This window comes from Hypomesus nipponensis, chromosome 25 (assembly GCF_054491055.1).
Source record: "Hypomesus nipponensis isolate SF chromosome 25, ASM5449105v1, whole genome shotgun sequence".
Taxonomy (NCBI): Eukaryota; Metazoa; Chordata; class Actinopteri; order Osmeriformes; family Osmeridae; genus Hypomesus; species Hypomesus nipponensis.
In genome coordinates, this window is record NC_140385.1 from 4,011,063 (window position 1) to 4,034,000 (window position 22,938).

Genomic DNA, 22,938 nt, shown 5'->3' on the forward strand with positions numbered 1-22,938 from the left:
TCAGACTATCAGTTCAAAATGTTAATCTTTATTCAAATTTGTATCAAATTGTATTATTTTTTTTTAGTTATGGAGCGTGAACATTCAAGCAATCTACCAGCACTCTTTACTGGCTTGTGAACATACATGTAAGAGTTACAGACAACATTCAAGTTAAACACAAGATGGAACATAACAATCACACTTAATTACACACACACACACATACGACACTCGTTACACTTTTAAACTGTTAAAGTCAGCTGCTGGATCATGTGCCACTACTTACATCATCAACAACATTTGTGCAAAGGAATGTTCAAAAATGTCTAATGTCTATTTCTAAACTGTGCAAAAACATGCCAGACCATTTCATCCCCCCCCCCCCCCCCATATCTGAACACAACGAGACTCCAGATACCATAACATTTTTGCTTAAAAGTAAAAAACCTGCATGAAAGCAGTCTGCAAGTATTTTCCAAAAAGCATTTCATTATTTGACCAGTAGAGGGCACAGTAACAAATCTCGTCTCATGGCAATGGGAGTGATCAGTCCATGCCCTGCAAAATATCTCTGAAAAGGGAACTATGGTTCGTGGTTGTTTCCTGTCACGGACCCCCATTGGCATCCTGCAGCTCCTCCCGGATGGCGTTGAGCTCCACCAGGCCCCGGTGCAGCTGGTGGGCCAGAGACTTGATCAGGGACACCACCTCCTTCTTGCATCCCTTCTTCAACTCCCGCGAGTCTTTGGTGAAGTACTTGTCCATGCCCTGGAACAGGGACCTCACGGCCGTCAGCAAGCTCTCGGTCACCTCCCCTGCTCGCAGAGCAGGACGGTCCACCAGGCTGACCATCTGGACGGCCCGTCTCACCTGCAGGGTGACAGGCAAGCAGGAAGAAATACAGATGAGAAGGCAGGAGGAGAGACAGAGAGAGAGACAGAGACAGAGAGAGACAGAGACAGAGAGAGACAGAGACAGAGAGAGAGAGAGAGAGAGAGAGAGAGAGAGAGAGAGAGATACAGGCAGACAGGCAGGGAAGCAGAGAGAGAGAGAGAGACAGGCCGACAGGCAGGAAAGCAGACAGAAAGAGTAACTTCTTTGAATTTGATAATATCTGATACATTGCAATCAGGGCCACAGGGCATAGGACAGAAAAGGGAAAATTAGGAAAAGATGCTACACATTTTTCAGCATCTTGAACAACAAATTGAAAGGGAATTACCATTCATAAATCTCACAGCTATGGCAAAGTGAAAGTGAGATAAACAGGAACCAAAACAGGCAGCGACAACACATAACATCGGGAAAGAAGGTGATGGACAGACAGTGAGCTTACTCACCTCCCAGTCTCCAGAGTAGTGCTGTGTGCCGGCTCTAAGGAGGGGGTGTACCCTCAGCTTGAAGAGGCCCTGCACAATGTACCTCAGCACCCTGGCCAAGTCCTCCAGCCTAGCCTCAAAGTCCTCCAGCACCACCTCCACCTGCAACACAGCTCACCCGCTTAGACAGGGACAGTCTGTCTGTCTACGGCAGGGGTGTCCAAATCCGGTCCTCGAGGGCCGCTGTCCTGCATGTTTTAGATGTTTCCCTGATCCAGCTCACCTGATTCGAATGAATGGTCGTTGTAACAACCCATTTAATTGAATCAGGTGTGCTGGAGCAGGGAAACATCTAAAACATGCAGGACAGCGGCCCTCGAGGACCGGATTTGGACACCCCTGGTCTACGGTCTCCATCTGTCCGTCCGTTCTCACACAGGCGGACAGGCAAGGCAGCGTGTCAAATCCAGACATCCATCCATCCCTCCTTCACTCTCTCGCTCGCTCCCTCCACCCCGCCGCCCGCACGTCCGCCGAGGGGCACGTCCGGCGTCCCGGCGGCGACGCGCCTACCTTCTTGCGGTCCTGCATGTTGTTCACGTTGTCCGAGATGGTCGCCGTGGCCGTCGTGATCCCACCCGCCGCCGCCACGCCGACGCCCACCGCCGTCACGATGAGCGAGGCGCCGAACGTGAGGGGCGCCAGGGCGATGCCCGCGATGGCCGCCACGCCGCCCACGGCCGCCGTGGTGCCGCCGGTGATGTTGCCGATCTTGGCCTTCCGGTGGAAGGTGCTGATGTCGTCGGCGATGGCGCCCAGCGTCATGACGTGCTGCCAGAGGATCTCAGCGCGCTCGGTGTAGAGCTTGTTGAAGACGCACAGGGCGCGGTGGATCTTCTCGGCCAGGGAGGTGAACGACCTGCAGGTGGTGAGGGGGGGGGGGGCAGGGGGGAGGGAGGGAGAAAGAGGGTTAGAGAGGGATGCAAAAAGGGATGGGGGGGGGGGCAGGGGGAGGGAGGGAGAAAGAAAAGGGTGGGGGAGAGACAGAAAGAGAGGGAGAGAGACATTAGACACCATCCACCAAGGAAACGCTATGGAGAGGAACAGCCTGCTGGTGGTTCTAGACGGTTCTAAGGCTTGACTGGTCCTGGGAGAGAGAAATACACACTTGGTCTGATCCACTTCCAGAGTCTTGTCTTCATCATCCGAGGGTAGCTCATCCCATTCTGAAGAGACAAGATCAGAACGTTATAGTGTGTGAGAGACGATGTGTGTGTGTCTGTGTGAAAGAGAGAGAGAGAGACACACACAAGAGAGAGAGAATTCAAGAACAAGCGTGTTTGAGCGAGTCATTGTCTGTAGGGTATGTGTGAGAGAATACACAAGTGCATGTATGTCGACCGTGTGTGTGTGCGCAACTCACGTTCCACGGTGTTCCACCACTCCATCAAGCTGTCGGTGTCCTGGGGGACGAGAGAGAGGGTAAGTGAGTGTCACCGCTCTCTCAACGGGGGGACGAGAGAGCATGTAAGCGAGTGTCACCGCTCTCTCAACGTTGCACGTCTTACACTCCCTCTAGTGACGCCAATCTAATAGGCAGGGCTGGCCTTCTGGCGTTATAATCCCCTCAAGTGTAGACCTGGAACCAGAACTCACCCCTTCCTCCTCCTCTTCCTCCTCCTCCTCTTCTTCTTCTTCTCCGCCCTCCAGACCCCCTGCCAGCCGGCCGTCCATCTGGGCTGAGCACCACTCCGCCTGAGATGGACAGATGGATGTCTTTGTCGTTTACATCAACATGTTTTGCCTTGGCAAAAAAAATTTCTTTAAAAGTCTTTACTTGTCGAGTCATTTATAATAAAGTCAACAATTATATTGAGGGGTTGCCCTCGTTGAATAAGTGTGTGGGGGCCATGTAGGGTTAGGAATAATCACAGCAGCCTGGGATTGAATCCGGCCTTGGCCCTTCACTACGTCTTCCCCTCTCTCTTTAACTTTCCTGTCACATTTCAAATACGTCTAAAAAAGCTGGAAAAAGAACCCAGAAATATACCTTGAAATTAGTAGACAAAAAATAAAAATTGTTAGGAGCAGTGTATAAGTATAATATCTCCAAATATCTCCTTCTTTCAGGCCCTCTTATGAAACATTGGCTCTGTGACATTTAACTACACTGAATGAATTCCTGAGTAAGGATGACTAGGCCATGACTAGTCACACCAAAGCTAAGCGGAACCAAGTCAAATTTGATTTGTATAGCCTTTTTTACAAGCAACATCACAAAGGGCTTCACATACGCCCCAAGAATTGCACCTAAACCCTCAAGGAAGACAAGAGAACCTTCCAGAAAAAACTCTGGAATAAACCTTGAGAGGAGCCATTCAGTAAGGGATCCCCTCCTCCAGAGACCGGTTGGTGACACAGAGGTGCTGAACACGAATCCGCGGCAAGAGTAGCAATAAAGAAAAATGATGTACTAGAGGATGGTGAAACACAGTGGATGCTAAGCTAAGCTAAGCTAAGCTCATCTCTCACCCCCATCCCTAGCTATGCTGCAGAACCAGCCCAGCAGCCTCTGTCAGAACATGAGGGATACACTCAGGTGCTCTCTGTCTGGAATGTGTGATAGGAGACTCACTCAACATCAACAGAACAACAACCGCCTATACTACTGTTGTTGCCGTTAGGGAAGGGTTGTGGCCCCCGTGTTGTGAACCAAGTCTGTCACGCGTGTCACTCCTGATCCCGTGTGTTTATACACACACCTCTCCGTCCCTGTGCCCCTCAGTTGGCGTTAAACCTCGGGGCAGGGCAGACAGCCAGGGTAGCGGGGCACAGACAGCCAGGGTAGAGGGGCACAGACAGCCAGGGTAGAGGGGCACAGAGAGACAGGGTAGAGGGGCACAGACAGCCAGGGTAGCAAGGCACAGAGAGACAGGGTAGAGGGGCACAGACAGCCAGGGTAGAGGGGCACAGAGAGACAGGGTAGAGGGGCACAGAGAGACAGGGTAGAGGGGCACAGACAGCCAGGGTAGAGGGGCACAGACAGCCAGGGTAGAGGGGCACAGACAGACAGGGTAGAGGGGAACAGACAGCCAGGGTAGAGGGGCACAGAGAGACAGGGTAGAGGGGCACAGACAGCCAGGGTAGAGGGGCACAGACAGCCAGGGTAGAGGGGCACAGACAGCCAGGGTAGAGGGGCACAGACAGCCAGGGTAGAGGGGCACAGACAGACAGGGTAGAGGGGCACTGACAGACAGGGTAGAGGGGCACAGACAGACAGGGTAGAGGGGCACAGACAGCCACGGTAGAGGGGCACAGAGAGACAGGGTAGAGGGGCAAAGACAGCCACGGTAGAGGGGCACAGACAGCCAGGGTAGAGGGGCACAGACAGCCACGGTAGAGGGGCACAGACAGCCAAGGTAGAGGGGCACAGACAGCCAGGGTAGAGGGGCACAGAGAGACAGGGTAGAGGGGCACAGAGAGACAGGGTAGAGGGGCACAGACAGCCAGGGTAGAGGGGCACAGACAGACAGGGTAGAGGGGCACAGACAGCCAGGGTAGAGGGGCACAGACAGACAGGGTAGAGGGGCACTGACAGACAGGGTAGAGGGGCACAGACAGACAGGGTAGAGGGGCACAGACAGCCACGGTAGAGGGGCACAGAGAGACAGGGTAGAGGGGCAAAGACAGCCACGGTAGAGGGGCACAGACAGCCAGGGTAGAGGGGCACAGACAGCCACGGTAGAGGGGCACAGAGAGACAGGGTAGAGGGGCACAGACAGCCAGGGTAGAGGGGCACAGAGAGGCAGGGTAGAGGGGCACAGACAGCCAGGGTAGAGGGGCACAGACAGCCAGGGTAGAGGGGCACAGAGAGACAGGGTAGAGGGGCACAGACAGCCACGGTAGAGGGGCACAGAGAGACAGGGTAGAGGGGCAAAGACAGCCACGGTAGAGGGGCACAGAGAGACAGGGTAGAGGGGCACAGACAGCCAGGGTAGAGGGGCACAGAGAGACAGGGTAGAGGGGCACAGACAGCCACGGTAGAGGGGCACAGAGAGACAGGGTAGAGGGGCACAGACAGCCAGGGTAGAGGGGCACAGAGAGACAGGGTAGAGGGGCACAGACAGCCAGGGTAGAGGGGCACAGACAGGGCAGACAGACAGGGCAGACAGACAGGGCAGACAGACAGGGCAGGCAGACAGACAGGGCGGGCAGACAGACAGGGCGGGCAGACAGACAGGGCGGGCAGACAGACAGGGCGGGCAGACAGACAGGGCGGGCAGACAGACAGGGCAGACAGCCAGGGTAGAGGAGCACAGACAGGTACCTCAGCAGCCTCTGAGTGGTAGTAGTCACTGGAGGTAGCTCCAGGCGGGCCAGTCACCCCTCTTCTCGGACTCTGAGAACAACAAACAAGTATTAGTGATCAGAAGGCAGTGATACACACACACACACATGTATATATATACACACACACACACACACACAAACTCTCTTGCCTTCTCTCCTTTGGATTTTTTAAGAGCACCTTTAAATTTGGTAGGTTTCTTCTGTTAGATAAAGAAAGAAAGAAAATTATCAGTACAGGGTCACAGAGGAAGAGGGATGCGGAAGAGAGGGAAAAAAATTAAAAGACAAAATACCGGTTTGTATTCTTCCTCCTCGTCTTCAACATTCTGCCCAGCGTAGAAAAGATGAGCACCCTTCTGAGGAGTGCCCTCATCTAGGAAGCCCTCCTGAGAGAGAGAAACAGAGAGAGAGAGATAGAGAGAGAGAGATAGAGAGAGAGAGAGAGAGAGAGAGAGAGAGAGAGAGAGAGAGAGAGAGAGAGAGAGAGAGAGAGAGAGAGAGAGAGAGAGAGAGAGAGAGAGAGAGAGAGAGAGAGAGAGAGAGAGAGAGAGAGAGAGAGAGAGAGAGAGAGAGAGAGAGAGAGAGAGAGAGAGAGAGAGAGAGAGAGAGAGAGAGAGAGAGAGATAGAGATAGAGATAGAGATAGAGATAGAGATAGAGATAGAGATAGAGAGAGAGAGAGAGAGAGAGAAACAGAGAGAGAGAGATAGAGAGAGAGAGATAGAGAGAGAGAGATAGAGAGAGAGAGAGAAACAGAGAGAGAGAGAGATAGAGAGAGAGATAGAGAGATAGAGAAACAGAGATAGGATGGAGACAGAGAGAAACCACAGACAAATGATATGTACCATAGACGATGTTTGTACCACAGCCCACACATCTCATCCACTGTTTATGCACTGATAGATATCCATTCGAAAAACAGGGACACTACAATCAAACCAACACCCAAACACGTGCAAAGACCATTTAACAAAGACAATGCAGACTGCAGGCAACAAACACATCACGACTCACAGTCGACGATCGCCTGGGTGTGACGGGACATGGAACGACCGCCATGTCTTCCTGCCGGAACGTTTCCTGGACAACCTTCGATTTCCGTCGCGTCGGGAACTTGAACTTGGAGGGTGTTTTCTGTCGGGGGAGAGGGGAGACATCAGACTGACAAGTCACTCCTCCAGACATCTCAGACGATGAGAGAGGGTGGAGAGGAGAAGGGAAGAGAGAAATACCGGCTTGCAGTCCTCCATTCCATTCTGCTCGTCGTAGTTCCACTGTTCTGCCGCGAAGCGTTTGCCACCTTTCTGGAGATGGTCTTCGTCAAGATAACCTTCCTGAGGAGAGAAGTAGGTGTCGGTGACTGGGATATTCCATACATTGGTGTTCAGCAATGTGTTGCTACGGTGTCCTGGAAGGACCAACCATGGAGTGTCTTCGCCGCGAGAAGTCCTGAGGGCTCTCTGGAGCCCACTCATCTGGGCTCTGGGGGAGGGAGTGGACTTCAATAAGCAAATAAACAGAAATGTGACCAAATAATCCCTCGAACATTTCGTATTAACGTGTTACCTTGGAACCTTTTCGACTGGGGCGTCGAAGTTTTAATTTGTTTGATTTTGTCTGTTGAGGGGGGATGGGGATGGGGTGGGGGGGGGGGGAAGTATTTTTTGAGAACATGTGAAGAATACAGAGGAGGGGAAAAAATGTGATGTTCAAGACGGCGAGAATTACCGGTTTGTCCTCCATCGGTCCATCCAGGTTTTCATCTTCCATCGCCCTGGCAGAGAAGAGGCCCGCACCTTTCCGGGAAGACCCATCATCCGGGAAACCATTCTGAACATTTACAGATCAATACGTTTCTTGAATTTATTGACAGTAATTACAGAATTCCCACTTAATCTTGCAAGGCTATGTTTAATGTCATTGTAAGAAGAAAAAAAACATACATTGTCCAAATAAATACTGTGTGAATTCGAGAAACTATAAAGGACCTTCTGCAGGAACCCTTCCTGTCGTGACAGTACCTTAGAGAAAGGGTGAGGGGTGGAGCCCTTTCCTCCTTCCAGGTTGTAAAATAAATCATCATATGAAGAGAAAGAAAGAAAGAAAGCAAAGAGAAAAAGAAAGAGAGAAAGAAAGAACCTACACGACTGAAATAAAGTCGAAAGAATAAAAGAACGGAATACTAAGAACATACAAACAGAACTCTGGAGGGAACTTCTATACAATCCTTAAAGGGGTCATAGAATGCAAAACCGAGTTTACCTTGTCATAGTTGAATAACGACAGTTTGGTGAGTAAAATGGACATACAGAGAATCTCAAGTCCCATTGACACCTCTTTCCTATGCAAATCTCACAATTTGAAACTTCCGCTGTAAAACGGGCGATTCCCAAAGAAGCACAGAGTTGACGTCAACTCGGTTGTACATTTGGCTTTGGTTTGTACCTTTGTCAAGCCCCCAAATTTACATACGGCCAATCGATAACTTATGTTGCTTACCATGCTAAAAACAAACCTAATACAAAGTTATGCTTAGGCTACAACTCTGAAGTGCGAGTATTACACCAGTATTACAGCTAACGGGTGCTGTTGGCCATGTTGCGTTTTTGCTCCACAACTTCGCTCATTGTAAACCAACCAATCAGCACCCAGCTAATCTAAATATTCATGAGCATACCATAAAAGGGAGAAAACCTCTTCATTCTAGGGCTATTTCATAGGGTTGCATTTGGGCGCATAGAACACCACCTGGGCCATTTTCAGCCCAACCAATGTTACATACCCTATTTGGAGACCTGAAGGAGCAGTGTGAAATACCCTATAAAATCTTTCTATGACCCCTTTAATGTCAGCAAGCAAATCCCGCCTAGCCAGAAAGCTCATACTGTGGAATCATCACAGTGGAAAAAGACCCTCCTCAACTTCATTTTTTCCCGGGGGGCAACTGGTTTAGCAGCGAGACATTGGGTCTGTACCTGGGACTTGTTCTGCGGAGTATACCCACGAGCACCGCTCAATTCTTCCTCCGGTTGCTCCTGAAACAATTAAACAGAAGGTATTCTAAGAGTCTTATTTCCGTTTGTAACACAAGTGAATGCGTGTCCGGTATGTAATACTGTACCTTGGAACCTCTGCGAGGTGTGAATTTGGGATCATCTTGAGGATTCTCCTGTAAAACGCAAAATACAGTGCATGGCAGAAATGGGTTGCAGAATCCCAAATTGTCACGTGTACCATGCTTACATAAACACAGAAACAGTTTGTACAACACGTCACAACACCATAATATTCCATAAACTGCTGTGTGGCGTGCCTAACAACTCCCCTTGCCTGTTCTAAAATCAGCGCAAACACAGCCTCTTGGGGCTTAGTGCTTAAATAAACTGCTGGACGGTTTCTCACCTTTTCACGACTGATCGAGAAACCTCTCCGAGGCACGAACTTGACCTTCACTTTATTTATTGTCTTCTGTTTCGGTTGATGAAATGATAAGAAGAGATCAGAAACATCCTGGTTTAGATACGTTGACAACATTACCGTGTAAGACGAGAGTAGGCACGTACAAACGCGTGGTCGGTGCTCCCACTGTACTCGTCTTCTCCTTCCTCTTCCTCGTCCAGGCCGGTGTCCTTTTAAACAAGCAGTGAGGGTCAGATGGCTAAGTGGTTAGGGAATCGGGCTATCAATCAGAAGGTTGCCGGTTCGATTCCCGGCCATCGGTTAGGGAGTTGGGCTATTAATCAGAAGGTTGCCGGTTCGATTCCCGGCCGTGCCGATGACATTGTGTCCTTGGGCAAGGCACTTCACCCTACTTGCTTCGGGGGGAATGTCCCTGTACTTACTGTAAGTGACTCTGGATAAGAGTGTCTGCTAATTGACTAAAAGACTGAGGACGGGGTGCAAGCAGCGTTTGTTTTGTTAGACGTGCGACAAGTCTTGGATTGTTTACCTCAGAACATCGTCGGGAAGAAGTACCTCCTGAAACGTCCTCCCGTTTCTGCTCCTGCAACACCCGTACGTAGAAAGATCGGTGTTGAACATATTTTGCAAGATGAAAAGACATGAAAACATAATTACATTTATATTTAGCGAAAGACCCATTTAAGACAAAGCATTGTGCGGTACTGTTTATGAACCTACAGTCCAACCGGATTGTGAGTTTCTGTGTGACACAGAAATTAATTTTTTTATTAGGCACAAACTAATGACCGACTGAACACATCATGGACCAGTCACCTTGGATCCTCTGCGAAGCAGCTGGCTCACCCTGTGTTTGAGATGTTTCCTCTGTGGACAGAAGAAGTGAGAATTCATGATGCCGTGCGTGTGAAGCCGAGAAAGAAAGAAAACTAAAAAAAAAGAAAAGTGTGAGAGAATAAAAAGGAAAAGGCAGAAAAGGTGAGGATGGACAGTGAGAGACAAAGAAACAGAAAGCAAGAACAAGAGTTAGACAATACCGGTTTGCGGTCGTCCATTCCTCCATTTAGTTCCTCCTCCTCGAGATTGACATCTCTCTTGGGAGTTTCTGCATCGAGATATCCCTCCTGGTCATGTTCAAGGAAACCAAATTCACTGTCACTACTTTTAGAACTTTTACTTTCTTTTTTTTTTTAACAACAACACTTGGGAAGATAGGAAAGACATCTGACTGACCTTTGACCCTCTTCGAAGGGAGCTGCCATCCCTGCCGTTGACGTCATCTGTAAACTTATCCTACAACGCACAAAGAATCATCAACGAGCACTTGGTACGTCAAACACACTGCACAACATTGACAGACTAGACCAGCCGCGTGCATCTACCTTGGACCCTCGTCTGGAGATTTTGGAGAAGATGAACTTCTTCCCCTTTCTCTGAAAAAGGGGGTGCTCATATTTTAGGGAGAGACTGAGGCAGGCTATGGATAAGATGTGTATCTGCGTCTTGGTGTGTGTATGTGTGTGTCTTGGTGTGTGTGTGTGTGTGTGTGTGTGTGTGTGTGTGTGTGTGGTGGACATACATGTTTACTCTTTTTTCCAGATCCATTCTCTTCCTCTCCACTTGCCCTGTCAGAGTCCACTTCCAACTGAAGAAAGAGAGAGAGAACGAGAGAGAGGAAAAAAACGGAGAAAAAAAGGCAGAGACAGTTGGAGGATTTATTACAGTAACATCTAAAACTTGCATCTGGTCTTGTTGTTGCTGGTCTTGTTGTTATTATCAGTGACCTTTGCACTATGTAAAGCTCTGTCTTGGAAGTCGCTTTGGATAAAAGCGTCTGCTAAATGAATAAATGTAAATGTAAAACTGTAGCCTTTACTCCCCCGGGAACTCAGAGGAAGCACATTTAGCCCTACCTTCATTGACTCCCGTCGAAGTCTGAACTTGCCAGACTAATATGACATAAGGAAAATGAGAAATAAATGATTAACAAATTAACCACAATAAGACAGCTATGTCATAGATAGAAAGATGCAAAGACACAGCGATTAGGCAGTGGCATGGTGACTAGTAAAGTGTGATGAACTGGTTCTTACTGGTTTCCAGTCTGAGCGCAGCTCTGGGCTGTCCTCGGGCCAGTCCTCGACACACTTCTCCTGTTCACATACAGTCAGACAGGAGCAGGTGAATTAGCCACACATCACGGTAAAGCCCCAAACATGCATGTACATAAGTGACATTTTCTTGACACACGGTCACACACCTGGCCCATGAGCAGAATGTCTGTGAAAACGTTTTGGTCCTCTTTGTCCTCAGGTGTGCTGTTCTGCAGAACAAGAATTGTGTTTTATCACAGGATCAACAAGATCACATGGCATTGACTTAACAGGTAGATCCGGATTTCACATATTTGACACACATACTGCACTGTGTCTCTACTACTGTCAACTGTAACGTTCATGAGAGATAATGGTTGACGATGTGTAGCCCACAAGCGACCTCCGTGATAGGACGAAACAGGGAACTATCTTACATTCAATTTAAAAAGAGAAAAGGGGCGGCAAAGATAGAGAATATGACACGTCCCATGGATGTCCCTAATCAGGAGGCATTAACACAGAAGCTAACTAGCCACTAGCATCCCCTGATCAGGAGGCATTAACACAGAAGCTGACTAGCCACTAGCATCCCCTGATCAGCAGGCATCAATACAGAAGCTAACTAGCCACTAGCATCCCCTGATCAGGAGGCATCAATACAGAAGCTAACTAGCCACTAGCATCCCCTGATCAAGAGGCATCAATACAGAAGCTAACTATCCACTAGCATTCCCTGATCAGGCAGCATTAATACAGAAGCTAACTAGCCACTAGCATCCTCTGATCAGGAGGCATTAATACAGATGCTAACCAGCCACTAGCGTCCACGGACCAACCTTAGCAATGTGACTGACACGAGGGGCCGGTCTAGGAGCTGCATGATCAGGCTCCTTCTGAAACACATACAACCAAAAGAATTCCAAAAGGGAAACAAACAAAAAGTGCTTATTGTATGTGTCATGGCTGTGTCAATGTCATTGTTGTATGTGTCATGGCTGTGTATCATTGTCATTGTTGCTGTATACGTACGTGGTTTGACTGCTTGTGCACTCTGGTCCGAGGTGCTGGTTTGGGTCGACCGGTGACACTGCTCACCTGAAAGTTGAGATACATTTAGGTCAAAGTTTGCTCACAATTCAAGGTTCTTTAAAATTAATGGGTCACAACACACATAAGAGTGGGTCTGACCTGGATAGTTCCATTTGGGGTTGGCGTTGGCGATAAGGATCTGGCCTGGAGCGTCCCATGTTTGAGGCTAGTGGGAGTGGGCTGGGCAATGTCATGTTTGGTCCCGTCAGGGGTGGTGAGAGTAATATCGTACAGTTTGTCTGAAGGTGCAGGGTGGATGGAAGGCTGTGGGTCAGATGCCGAAAGCTTGAAGAGATGGTGAGTCTTGTCAGAAGAGGAGAGGACATCTGAGCTCTTCTCTGAGGGAGTCGGGAATGAGGGTGTATTCTGCCCGGCCTTCGCATCAGGGGTCACCTGAAAAAAGCTCTGTGTTTTTGGAGGGGCGGTGTGGAAGATGTCTGGAGTCTGATTGGATGGCGTGCTAAAGGGGTCACTCGACTCAAAGGGGCTTGCCGGAAACGGGTCAGGTACATTGGTGGAACGTTTTTGGAACGGGTCCTCTGTGAATTGAGTTGGTCTTTGGAAAAGGTCCTCTCCTTTTGTAAAAGTGGATTGGAAAGGATCCTCCGTCTTGGAAGGAAAACCATAGAAGGAGTCCTCTGCTTTGTCAGAAGGGGTGTGGAACACGTCTTTTGGCGTAATGGGTGTGGCACGGAACAAGTCATTTTCTTCAACACAGGATGACTGGAACGGGTCCTTGGTGCTGAAGGCGGGGGTTCCAAATAGGTCATCTCTTGTTGTCATTACAGACTGGAAAGGATCCTCTAACTTAGTAGGAAACGCGTGGAAGAGGTCCTCTACTCTACTGGCCATTGGTCGAAATATATCACCGCCGTTAGTGGCAGGAGCTTCAAAAATACTTTCTTCCTTGGAAACCAGGGATTGGAATGGATCTTCTTTCTTGGTGGGCAGGGTTTGAAAAAGGTCCTCTTCTATCCAGGACGGAGCTCTGAATGGGTCTTCTTCATCGGTGCGAGGGGCTTGGAATAGGTCCACTCTTTTGGGGGGTGGGTTTTTCAGGAAGTCCGACTGAGAGGGCGTGGCCTCCAACGGACCAATGGTCTCCGGATGCTGTTCGATGGGGACGCCGGCTTCTGGCGGGCCGTCGGCGAGCCGGACGTCCGGAGACCCTCCGTCAAACTCGGGAGGCGGAGCAAAGATGGTGGATAGGCCGGCTTCCCCCGGGGCCACACTACGATCACTAGAGCCCCGTCTGTCGCCCTGCCCATCCACACGTCTGTCAAGGGACTCCTGCAGAACACAGTCAGAACTCAGCACAGAGCATCAGATGGAGGGTACTTGACATCCCTTTAAAGGAACTAACCATGCCCAATATACTAGCTTCTCATCCATGATGTGTCTTTGTCCATCAAGCTAACTCTAGAAGGAACAGGCAATACTGGTCCTGCTATTTCTTTAAAGGAACAAGCACAAGAGAGATGCAGTACTTGAGTGTTGATGATGCTTACTTTATAATGGGTATAGAACGGATTGTCTCTGGAAAACTTCCCATTGACTCCATTCTGATAAAAACAGGAAAGAGAGAGATACAGGACGAGAGACATAGAGGGAAGGGGACAGACAGATACAGTTGATAGGTGAGGAAGTGAAACCCACAAAAATAGATTTTAGGACATTGCAATGGAGTGGTGAGATACAGAATATTTCCTTGTATCCGTTGTTAAATCCGAGAGTTTGACACTGAAGATGTTGTGTGCATCCAACAGCAGACCGTACCTCTGAACCAGAATGGAACGGATTCCATGGAGTCCTGTCCGTCTCTTCACTCTGAGAGTCATTTACAGAAGATTCACTGGATGTGGACTGTATAATATTCTGAGAGAAACAAAAGGGGGGAGGCAGACAGAGAGAAAGGATCAGGATCGACTCCAGAACAAATTGGATGGGCGGGCATTTGGTTTCCACAAAGGAGCATTTTGTATATACTATAGCCCAAGGAGGAAGAGAGTGATTTACCTTGTACTGTTTCTGGAAGGGACTTTGGGAGACTCTCCTCAGCATCCCTCGTAGTTTTATAAGACTCTGAAAAGTCATCATTATCAAACGATCTTTGTAAGCATGACGCAGGGTTTTAAGCGACCACAGTTAATAACAACATGGGTAGGATGTTGGACTGGTTTGTTCTGGGTGTTGCGAAACAAGTTAAATGCCGCATCATCTCCATTGACAATGTCAACAGGTAAATAAACTGACTGTCACAGCACGTCAAAAAAAACTTAAGAGCTTTAAACTCTTCACATATATTATTTGGTGAAAGCCTAGGGTACGTAAAGCTTTGAAAGCTTAGCTCTCCTTTTAAACGTCAAATAAAATCATTAGAGGTATAGAAAAGACTTGGGGACATGAAAAGGCCAGTTTAATAAGAATAGTATTTAATAAACTCACCGGTCGTCTCTCACCAGTGAACCCTGACTCTTCAGAGGGCTCAGTCTGCGACTCATCCCGCTCCACCTCCTCCTGCTCCACAACACACCAATATGTCAATTCGAAGACAAAACCGCAGGTGTCAGTTTTCAATACTAACACTAAATATTTGTCACAAGAATTAGACAAATTTGTTGAGCTACTGTCGGTTAACTTAGTGCGCTCCACCTGTGCACGTGTCCACGCGGTTAACGCAGGGATAAGACATGTTGAAATATAAACTCAAAGCTTACCATTGTATTATCTTTCACGTTATAATTGACGATAATCGATTCACGAAGCTGTTGAGTTGAAAAACCTCAATCCCGAATTCCGCATAAACACAACATCGCGTGAATCACGCAGGTGTAGATTGTTGATTGGCGGATCGGTAGGTCGTCGTATGAGTCTAGTTATTTTCTATTGCTTCATCCATCTTTTCATAAAATGTGATCCAACGAGTTGCCCGGGGTTGCTAGCCTACTCCTTAATGACTATTGGCTGTTCTCTTAGCCTACTAGACAGAAGGGGAGGAATTACAAAGATTAATTTTAAGTTTCATGCTTAACTGCACAGAAGTTTCCAGTTTAGCTTGAAAATGGCTAAAGCCATGCCCTATTTCAAAAACAACCCGCAGGTTGTCTTCAACAATAGTTACATTTAGTAAATTTTAAAATGGCACTAAAAAAGCACTTTAAACGGCAGGGTACTACTTTAAAAGCATTAAAAGCTGAACCTTTAGAGACATAGGCTGTGCATTGTCAGGCCCATTACACAGTAATCCTCAAAAAATACGTTTTAGATCTGCCTTAAAAAGCATCAGTAAAGATAAGGAGGCTAGAAAGCAGGTGTTTGACAGTTGGATCCATGCTGCTGCCTCGCCGTGGCAGTTGTAAGGCACTGCAGAAGAAAGAAACGGGGAAAACAGCAATGATCGGGAATGATTGTAGAAGATTTTGTATTTGCCTAACAACCAAAACGTAATTTTACACAAGAAGACGGTGTATTTATATTAGACAAACAAACAACTGGAATTGCAATTATTTGACTAAATATATTAAATTAAAGCAATAATGGTAAAAGTTAATTGAAATTAAATTGATATTATAAATTACAAGGCAAAAGTGTTACTACATTAAGGTTTTTAAATTCTTCCTACTGTACCTTGATTAGAGTGGTGTAGTGATTTATAATCCATAGGTGTATATTTAGGGGTGGACAGTTAAACATGTACCTATGTCAAGTGACCATGGAAACATCCCCGCCAATAATAAGATGTACATCTAAATCATGAGGTTTAAAGTCTGGGTCAAGTGGAGCATTAGGGCTGATGAATGCTATAGATGTGGCCCTTCTGGGAAACTTTGTCAAGTTATCAAAAATGTCTTCCATTTCAATTCAATCAGTTCGTTCAACATTACACTTTTCAGTAATTCCGTCTGGTGTTCTGGCAGTTGTAAACATAGGCTTCATCTGGGCAGATGCCAAGGAGCTCTATGAGATGAGTGTGGAGCAAAGAGATCAAGCTAACACTGAAACATTGAAGTTCATTAAGATCATTAAAGACACAGCCAGTAGCTATCAGCAAGCTGTCAATGAGCTCAGAGAACTGAGAACGACATTTGATAACAAATAAATGTTTGTTGTTATGGATGATCCAAGATCACATGTCAAACTGAGGAGTGATGAAGTGATATGTGTGACAAGGGCATTATCACATGTGAGATTAATTTGATATTTTTATTTTTCAAATGAAAAGGTATGTTTTATGCACATGTAAAGTAAGTTGATACAAAATACCCCAAAAAGAAACAATTGAAACAGAGTTTCAATTTTCTTACACACTGTCATGGTTGTGACCCTTTGTTGGCCACCAGAGGCCCTCGCTTTGTGTTCTTGTTTTTGGTTCTGTTAATCTGTTCTCATTATGACATATTGTTTTCAGTGACTTGTTTGTTCTGTGCTTTTTAAGTGGCTTGGATTTTTAGTTCTGTGCTTAGTTTTTCTCTCACCTGCCATAGAGACGTGATGGGGGAAACGAAGCTTTCCGAAGCAACGAGCTATTTAACACAATTGTCTCTAAAAAGTATCGCTTTTTCGAAGCGTTCGATACATCTTCTCCATACGGACATCTCCTGGTAAGTTTATGGTACGGCGACTGTATAGATCGATGGAAGGAATCAAGTGACGTCAACCCTCGAGACCTAAGTCTCACAATCGTCATTGATAACTTGATAAATAAAGGTTATGTGACAAATGTTTCGATTTGCAAGTGTCAAAAATATGTTTTATAATCAACGTAACGTCTTTGCTACTTTACGTTTATAACCAGGGGCGTTTCTACACGGGGGCCTACAGGGGCCAGTGCCCCTGTAAACATGTCCCTGGCCCCCCCTGTGGCCCCCCTGAGCTGACAAAAAAAAAGTATTTTTTGGGGGGGGGTTTTACAAAACATTTTTTTACAAAATGTTCTTCTTCTAGTAGTCATCATGAACCGAGGAAGGGACATTGCAGCCTTTTTGATAAAAAAAAGTTAGAGAAACATATAATAAATAAGTTGGAGAAACATATTAAGGTATTGATAGAGTTGAGGAGCTGGAAGAGGGAGAGCCAGAGCATTTTGTATGATTTTAATGTAAAGCAAAATTTAAGTATTTAATGTTTAAATATAATTTGTTTCCGTTTTTAATGTGCCCCTCTGATTACACACTGGCCCCCCTTTGGCCCTCCCAGTAAAATTAGTCTAGAACCGCCACTGTATAACATTTATTGTTAGGTTCTTATAACATTAATTGTAAATGCTATTCCTGACACACACAGTACATTTTACAGATAGAGAAGTTGGTGGGGTTCCTTATGTTGAATGGGAGAAGAGTTTTAACCATTAGTAACTGTTTTGTTGAATAACCATTATGGTTCAGAACTGCACCAGAGAGATGCATCAATTTATGCAGTGTTCCCTTGGAAAAGATTCAAAAATATCTCTGAAATGCAGATAAAGTAAGATTTTACAATGAACCAGCAGTTTTACAATCTCTATAACACATTTTTCAATACTTTTAACAGGTTTCCTAAACTTTTGACACTAGCACAACATCCGTCTGTGTTGGCTTTAGAATTAACACATTCATTGTTGCTTTGACACAAAATGCAGAGTAAACACAAATCTAAAAAGCTTACACTTATTTTACACACAATCTCAACCAAGACCAAAACAATTGATTTTGACTGCCCAATTTACCATTGCTTTCCCACTGTATGTCAGAACAGATAACATCATGTTCAAAACCTAACTTATTGGCTAAAGTCAAAGTGAACAGCTGTTCATATTGTGAATTGAAACACAAATATATCCCCTGTATTTTATTCCATTGCTACTGAGAAACAGCTGGTTGAAGTTATGCAAATACTGTAAATCACAGCTGATTCCCAACTAGGAAACACTCAGGTGTTGAGGTTCTTTCAATCGCATGACCGTGTGGTACATACAGTAAAGAGGACCTCTTTGGGCTGAGTGGAAAAAGAACAATATAGAGAAACACAAAGAAAGTAAGAATACCGTAATGCCTGCACGAGGGAGAGGAAGACAAGTACCAGGACAAGGTAGAGGAGTGGGACAAGGGCAAGGGAGAGGAGTGGGACAAGGGAGAGGAAGAGGAGTCAGAAATGTGTGGTGGCGCTCAGAGAAGGACCAGAGCTAGGGTAATACTGTAAATGGCAGATATATTGCATATTTATTGCAGTAATGTCCTGTTGCAAATTAAACCTTTACTGCAGCAAATTCGACAAATCCATCTGATTGGATCTGCACGAATTATGTAGTTTACCCATTTTGGTTTCAAAAATGTGAGTCTCACCTAAAAGTGTGGAGTTTGCATGCCTGTAAATTAATACATTTATGTATTATTATGCAAAATATTGAATGAATGAAAAAAACTAAGGATGTCAGTTTCTTCATGAATTACCAGCATCAAATGATAATTAACAAGTATATATATTTTTGTATTATTATTATTATTTGTAGGGGTCCTGAGATGCAATTTGTGCTTGAGCACCCCTAAAATGTGTCTAAAATCGACACTGCTCCACCTGTTAGGCCTATGCTTGATTGACCGATTGATCTTTTTAATAATGTCTTTTTTAAATAGCCTACAACTAAAACGGAGTAAAGGCGTATATCTTGTATTAAAGTAGGCTATATGTCACATGTCGTGGCTTTGCTTTCAGTTTCGTTTAGAGAATTCTCCCCGTCTTTTGTCTCTCACTCAATTTCCGGAATTCTCCACTCCTTAACACCCCCGGCGAGCTGAATCTGTTGTCCACGAGCTTGTATTTTTGAGTTCCGGGAGAGAGTGTTGTGTTAAGTGTCTTCAAAAGTGTGTCCTTTTTACGTCTACACTCGGTGTAGAGTTTCCGTTTTATTCACGGCAAGGAACTAACTCTATGCAAGGAACAAGACGATAAGCAAAACTACTCATGGGTCTATTCTCCGATCAGGATCAGTGTTGTTGAAGAACAAAAGAGAAGCGGGTGCCACCCAATGTATTTTTAATGGTGATATGTCGTACGAGTAGTAGAAGATTAGTTTATTTTTTCTCGTGGCCTCGCATCGGAACTGTTACGGTTCAGTAGCGGAAACAGAAAGGACTGGATAATTTCTCACGTGACCTATGTTCGGATAGGCTACAAGTTTTTGGATCATTTCACCTGGAAAGAATCTTAGTGCATCCAAACCTGCCGAAATAAATTTGAGAATTAGGGAATTGCACATTTGTGGTAGAAAAACCGGCGTTTATGCAATACAATCAGTAAGCTAATGCATCAGACAGTTTGTATGATTGGAAATTGTCATGTATTATCACACTAGAATTTAATTATCACGGCAAACAATTACACTGCTCTGAACTATAAGTAAAACGAATACGTTAAAATAACAAAACCTGTAATTATCACTTGTGAACCCATCTCATCCACGTCTTACTATACTAAACCTAGCCGTCCCGCGAAAATCAATGGGGTAAACAAATCGTTTCTGTTTCCTCTTATGTTTTCAGCACTTGTACTCCCTGGACAATCTGCATGAGGAGCAAACCCTATCCTCTGCCCCTTCCGAAGTGTCCAAAGTGCTGGTCGAGGTACCTCTACTCAATCCTCTCATTCATAACAAGATGCTCACTATTGGATTCACATTTTGGACCCACGATTTACTAAGAGAACCTAATCAAGTGTAATCCCTCATCGCTCAGCCACCTGACCCACTCAGCGGCCATGGCCTCCTCCACCCAGCGAGTCTCAAAGGAGCAGTTCCAGTGCTCCATCTGTCTGGAGGTCTTCACCGACCCCGTGTCCACCTCCTGCGGTCACAACTTCTGCAAGGCCTGCATCAGTGGCTACTGGAACGTCAACACTGTTTACCAGTGTCCATTATGCATGGAGACCTTCATCAGGAGACCTGAGCTTCGAGTCAACACGGCATTCAGAGACATGGTTGACAGGGTAGGGTTGCACATTTTGTGCATTTTCCTTAACCGATAGTTGAACACGTTAACAATCAATAATCGATTAATCATTGAGGACTAAAATTCATCATCAGAGTAACTATATGCTACCAGAGTATTGCGAGACTGGCATGATTAGGTTGTATCTCTCATTACACTAAAGGTTAAGTTTGGAAGGAAAATGCCAGTAGGCCTACTGTCAATATGTTCAAGGTTGGCCTATAACATACAGTGATTATACAGTCTAATAAGAAAAATGTATACAGAAAATCCAGTTACCTTCGATGTTGAATAACTTCTGAAGAATTGTGTCTAGTAAAAATTAAAACAATACATTTGGTGTCATAGTGGTAGCTGATGTTCTGTATAATTGTAATTAATCTGAAATTTGTCACAACCCTTTCTACACCTTTTTCAGTTGTGAAACACAGTTGAACCATATGTCTCACCTGTTTCCATGTCTGTGTCCTCTGTCAGTTTACTGTTCATGAGGTGTGTTTTGAAGACGTTCAACTGTCTCTGGGAGAAATGGCAGTTGACTGTGAGTATTATGGTTCAGTTCTTTATTGTTCCACTAGGGAAACTTGGGTTAGCAGCAGAGCACAGATAAGATTACACTTGACTCTTTATTTGACCTTCGCCCTTTTCCAGAATGCATCTTATCAGAGTATAGATACAAACATTACAAACGATTATTTCCAGTTATCAGCAAGTTTCAAGCTCATTCAATATTTATTTTCCCAGCATTAAAGTAAATATTGATTTTATTTGATGAAAGATTAAGAATTATTAAATGTATTAATGTTTAACTGTTTATTCCATGATCAACATTAAGTTATTAACCATTACTTCTCTTTCCAACCTAATAAATAACAGATAAGATCATTGTCACGCTGACTCCACCTTCTTTCTTCAGTCTCAACAGATGGATTTCAAAAAAGCATTGAGCAATTCAAAAACCTAGTCGATGAAAGGATCAACAAACTACAAACTATTGCAGATCAGCTTCTCAAAACAGCAGGGGACTTTCAAGATGTTCACTGCAGTAACACCGCTGGCAGTCAACGGGGCAGAGTTACAGGGAAAGTTGGAGGGATCACAGCTTTAACAGGGTTAGCCTTGGCTTTTTCTCCTGTTTCTTTCGGCGGATCTCTGATTGTGGCTGGAGTGGGGATAGTAGTGGGAGTAACTGGTGGAGTCGTCGGTGCAATCTTTCATAAGAAAAGTACCACACACAGGTCGGAGGTCAAAGAAAGCATTGAGAAACTTGTGGCTACATTTCAAACCTTGATTGAACCAATTCAGAAGAAAGTTAAAGTGATCAAACAAGGTCTTGTTGAATTAAAAAGGTTAAAAGATTTGTTAACCAAGGTTGACAAACTCAAACTCTTAAGGGCTGGTACAAGCGGAACACTCTGGCTGGTCAATAGTGTCGATGATAAGGGCATTCTAGCGAATGTAGACAGGTTATCAAAAAAGTCTTCCAGTTCAATTCACAATATTTGTTCAGCGTTACAACGTCAAGCTAACAGTAGTGTTAGCTTGATCCTTCAAACTAACACTGAAATAAAAATGTTCATTAAGTCCATTAAAGTCACAGCCAGTAGTTACAAAAAAGCTGTCAGTGAGCTTAGAGAACTGAGGAGGGCATTTGATTAAATGTAGACGTTTATTGTCATGGATGATCTGAGATTACATGCCAAACTGAGGAATGAAGTGAAATGTGACACGGGTAGTATCACAAGTATGTGTTAGATTAATTTGATACCTTTTTGATATGAAAGAAAACAATAACAAGTAAAAATATCACTGAAATGCAGATGAAGTAAAATATTAAAGATTATAACTAAAGGGTTCTTCAGAGTTCTATGTTGTACAGTTTTGCTTTATTATAAATAGGGACTTGCAGTACCCAATGCATGAAATGCGTGAAACCATGCATGCATATACCACTATCTATACCCTGAAATGTATACGAATGTGACATTTGTGTGTGATTTTTATAATCACAAACATAAATCAAAACATGTTATTATTGTACTACTGTGATTTGTATTTTATATTCTGTACCATTTGTAAGGACGCAATGGACATGGATGTACACTTGATACATTTTCATTAATCACTTAACAAAGCACATCTATCTCAAAGTGCCCAAGACCACAACCCTGGGTCGCTCATCTCATTTCAGACATTAGTTTTATCTCCGATTTTTTTAATTTGCAGAATGTCATTTTCATGAAGATTTGGAAAAACCAATTTGTTGGTATTGCTCCTTAATTTAAGAATAAAGAATGTTTCTCAGGTACACATGTTGCCACTCTTATCATTTAAACTCGCCATCTCTCCTTCCAATTCTTCACATGAAATAGAAGAATGTCACTTCAAGACGACACATCATCCGGGTCACTTTTCACAGCGAAGTGGAACATTACACCAAGACCGTTGCCATGGAGTCAACATTGGGGGGGGGGGGGGGGTCGAAATCTGCTGGGGAGTTTGAGGATGCCCCCCTGAAAACATTTTACGTTTAGTTATGAATACGATTACATGTTTTAATTATAATTACAGACAGCGTGTGTGGTTGCCTGTTGTAGTGTAGAACATTTATATTTTATTTATATTGTTATATGAATATATTGGGGGGGGGACATTTTGAACAGATATTGGAGGGGATGTGTCATCTTACTCCAGAACTTAAGCTCTGCAACATGTTCGAGGC

At 45.1% G+C, this 22,938-nt stretch overlaps 2 protein-coding genes across 4 annotated transcripts; one reads left to right on the forward strand and one right to left on the reverse strand.

The window, feature by feature from the left end:
- Positions 1-12: 12 nt before the first annotated feature.
- Positions 13-15,465, reverse strand: LOC146221859 (uncharacterized). 3 transcript variants are annotated; one of them, XM_084691245.1, is made up of 35 exons: positions 14,973-15,465; positions 14,701-14,772; positions 14,272-14,337; positions 14,032-14,130; positions 13,764-13,817; positions 12,355-13,545; positions 12,196-12,261; positions 12,003-12,059; positions 11,331-11,393; positions 11,164-11,223; positions 10,984-11,019; positions 10,650-10,715; positions 10,453-10,503; positions 10,304-10,363; positions 10,108-10,194; positions 9,917-9,937; positions 9,600-9,653; positions 9,214-9,279; positions 9,053-9,118; positions 8,772-8,819; positions 8,626-8,685; positions 7,379-7,480; positions 7,217-7,267; positions 7,073-7,132; positions 6,883-6,984; positions 6,665-6,784; positions 5,945-6,037; positions 5,801-5,851; positions 5,629-5,700; positions 2,958-3,056; positions 2,725-2,764; positions 2,470-2,527; positions 1,875-2,220; positions 1,323-1,463; positions 13-852 (listed from the first exon to the last, which is right to left on the reverse strand). In XM_084691245.1, the coding sequence occupies exons 1-35, from the start codon at positions 14,973-14,975 to the stop codon at positions 589-591; spliced, it is 3,945 nt and encodes a 1,314-aa protein (XP_084547371.1). In that variant the 5' UTR covers positions 14,976-15,465; the 3' UTR covers positions 13-588. The 3 variants fall into 3 exon arrangements, with proteins under 3 accessions (XP_084547371.1, XP_084547370.1, XP_084547372.1); XM_084691244.1 differs by having other exon boundaries at positions 9,887-9,937; XM_084691246.1 differs by lacking the exon at positions 7,217-7,267 and having other exon boundaries at positions 9,887-9,937.
- Positions 15,466-18,920: 3,455 nt separating this feature from the next.
- LOC146221860 (uncharacterized) lies at positions 18,921-22,517 on the forward strand. The gene is made up of 5 exons (XM_084691265.1): positions 18,921-19,526; positions 19,773-19,853; positions 19,965-20,214; positions 20,694-20,757; positions 21,133-22,517. The coding sequence occupies exons 1-5, from the start codon at positions 19,513-19,515 to the stop codon at positions 21,873-21,875; spliced, it is 1,152 nt and encodes a 383-aa protein (XP_084547391.1). The 5' UTR covers positions 18,921-19,512; the 3' UTR covers positions 21,876-22,517.
- The last annotated feature ends 421 nt before the right edge of the window (positions 22,518-22,938 follow it).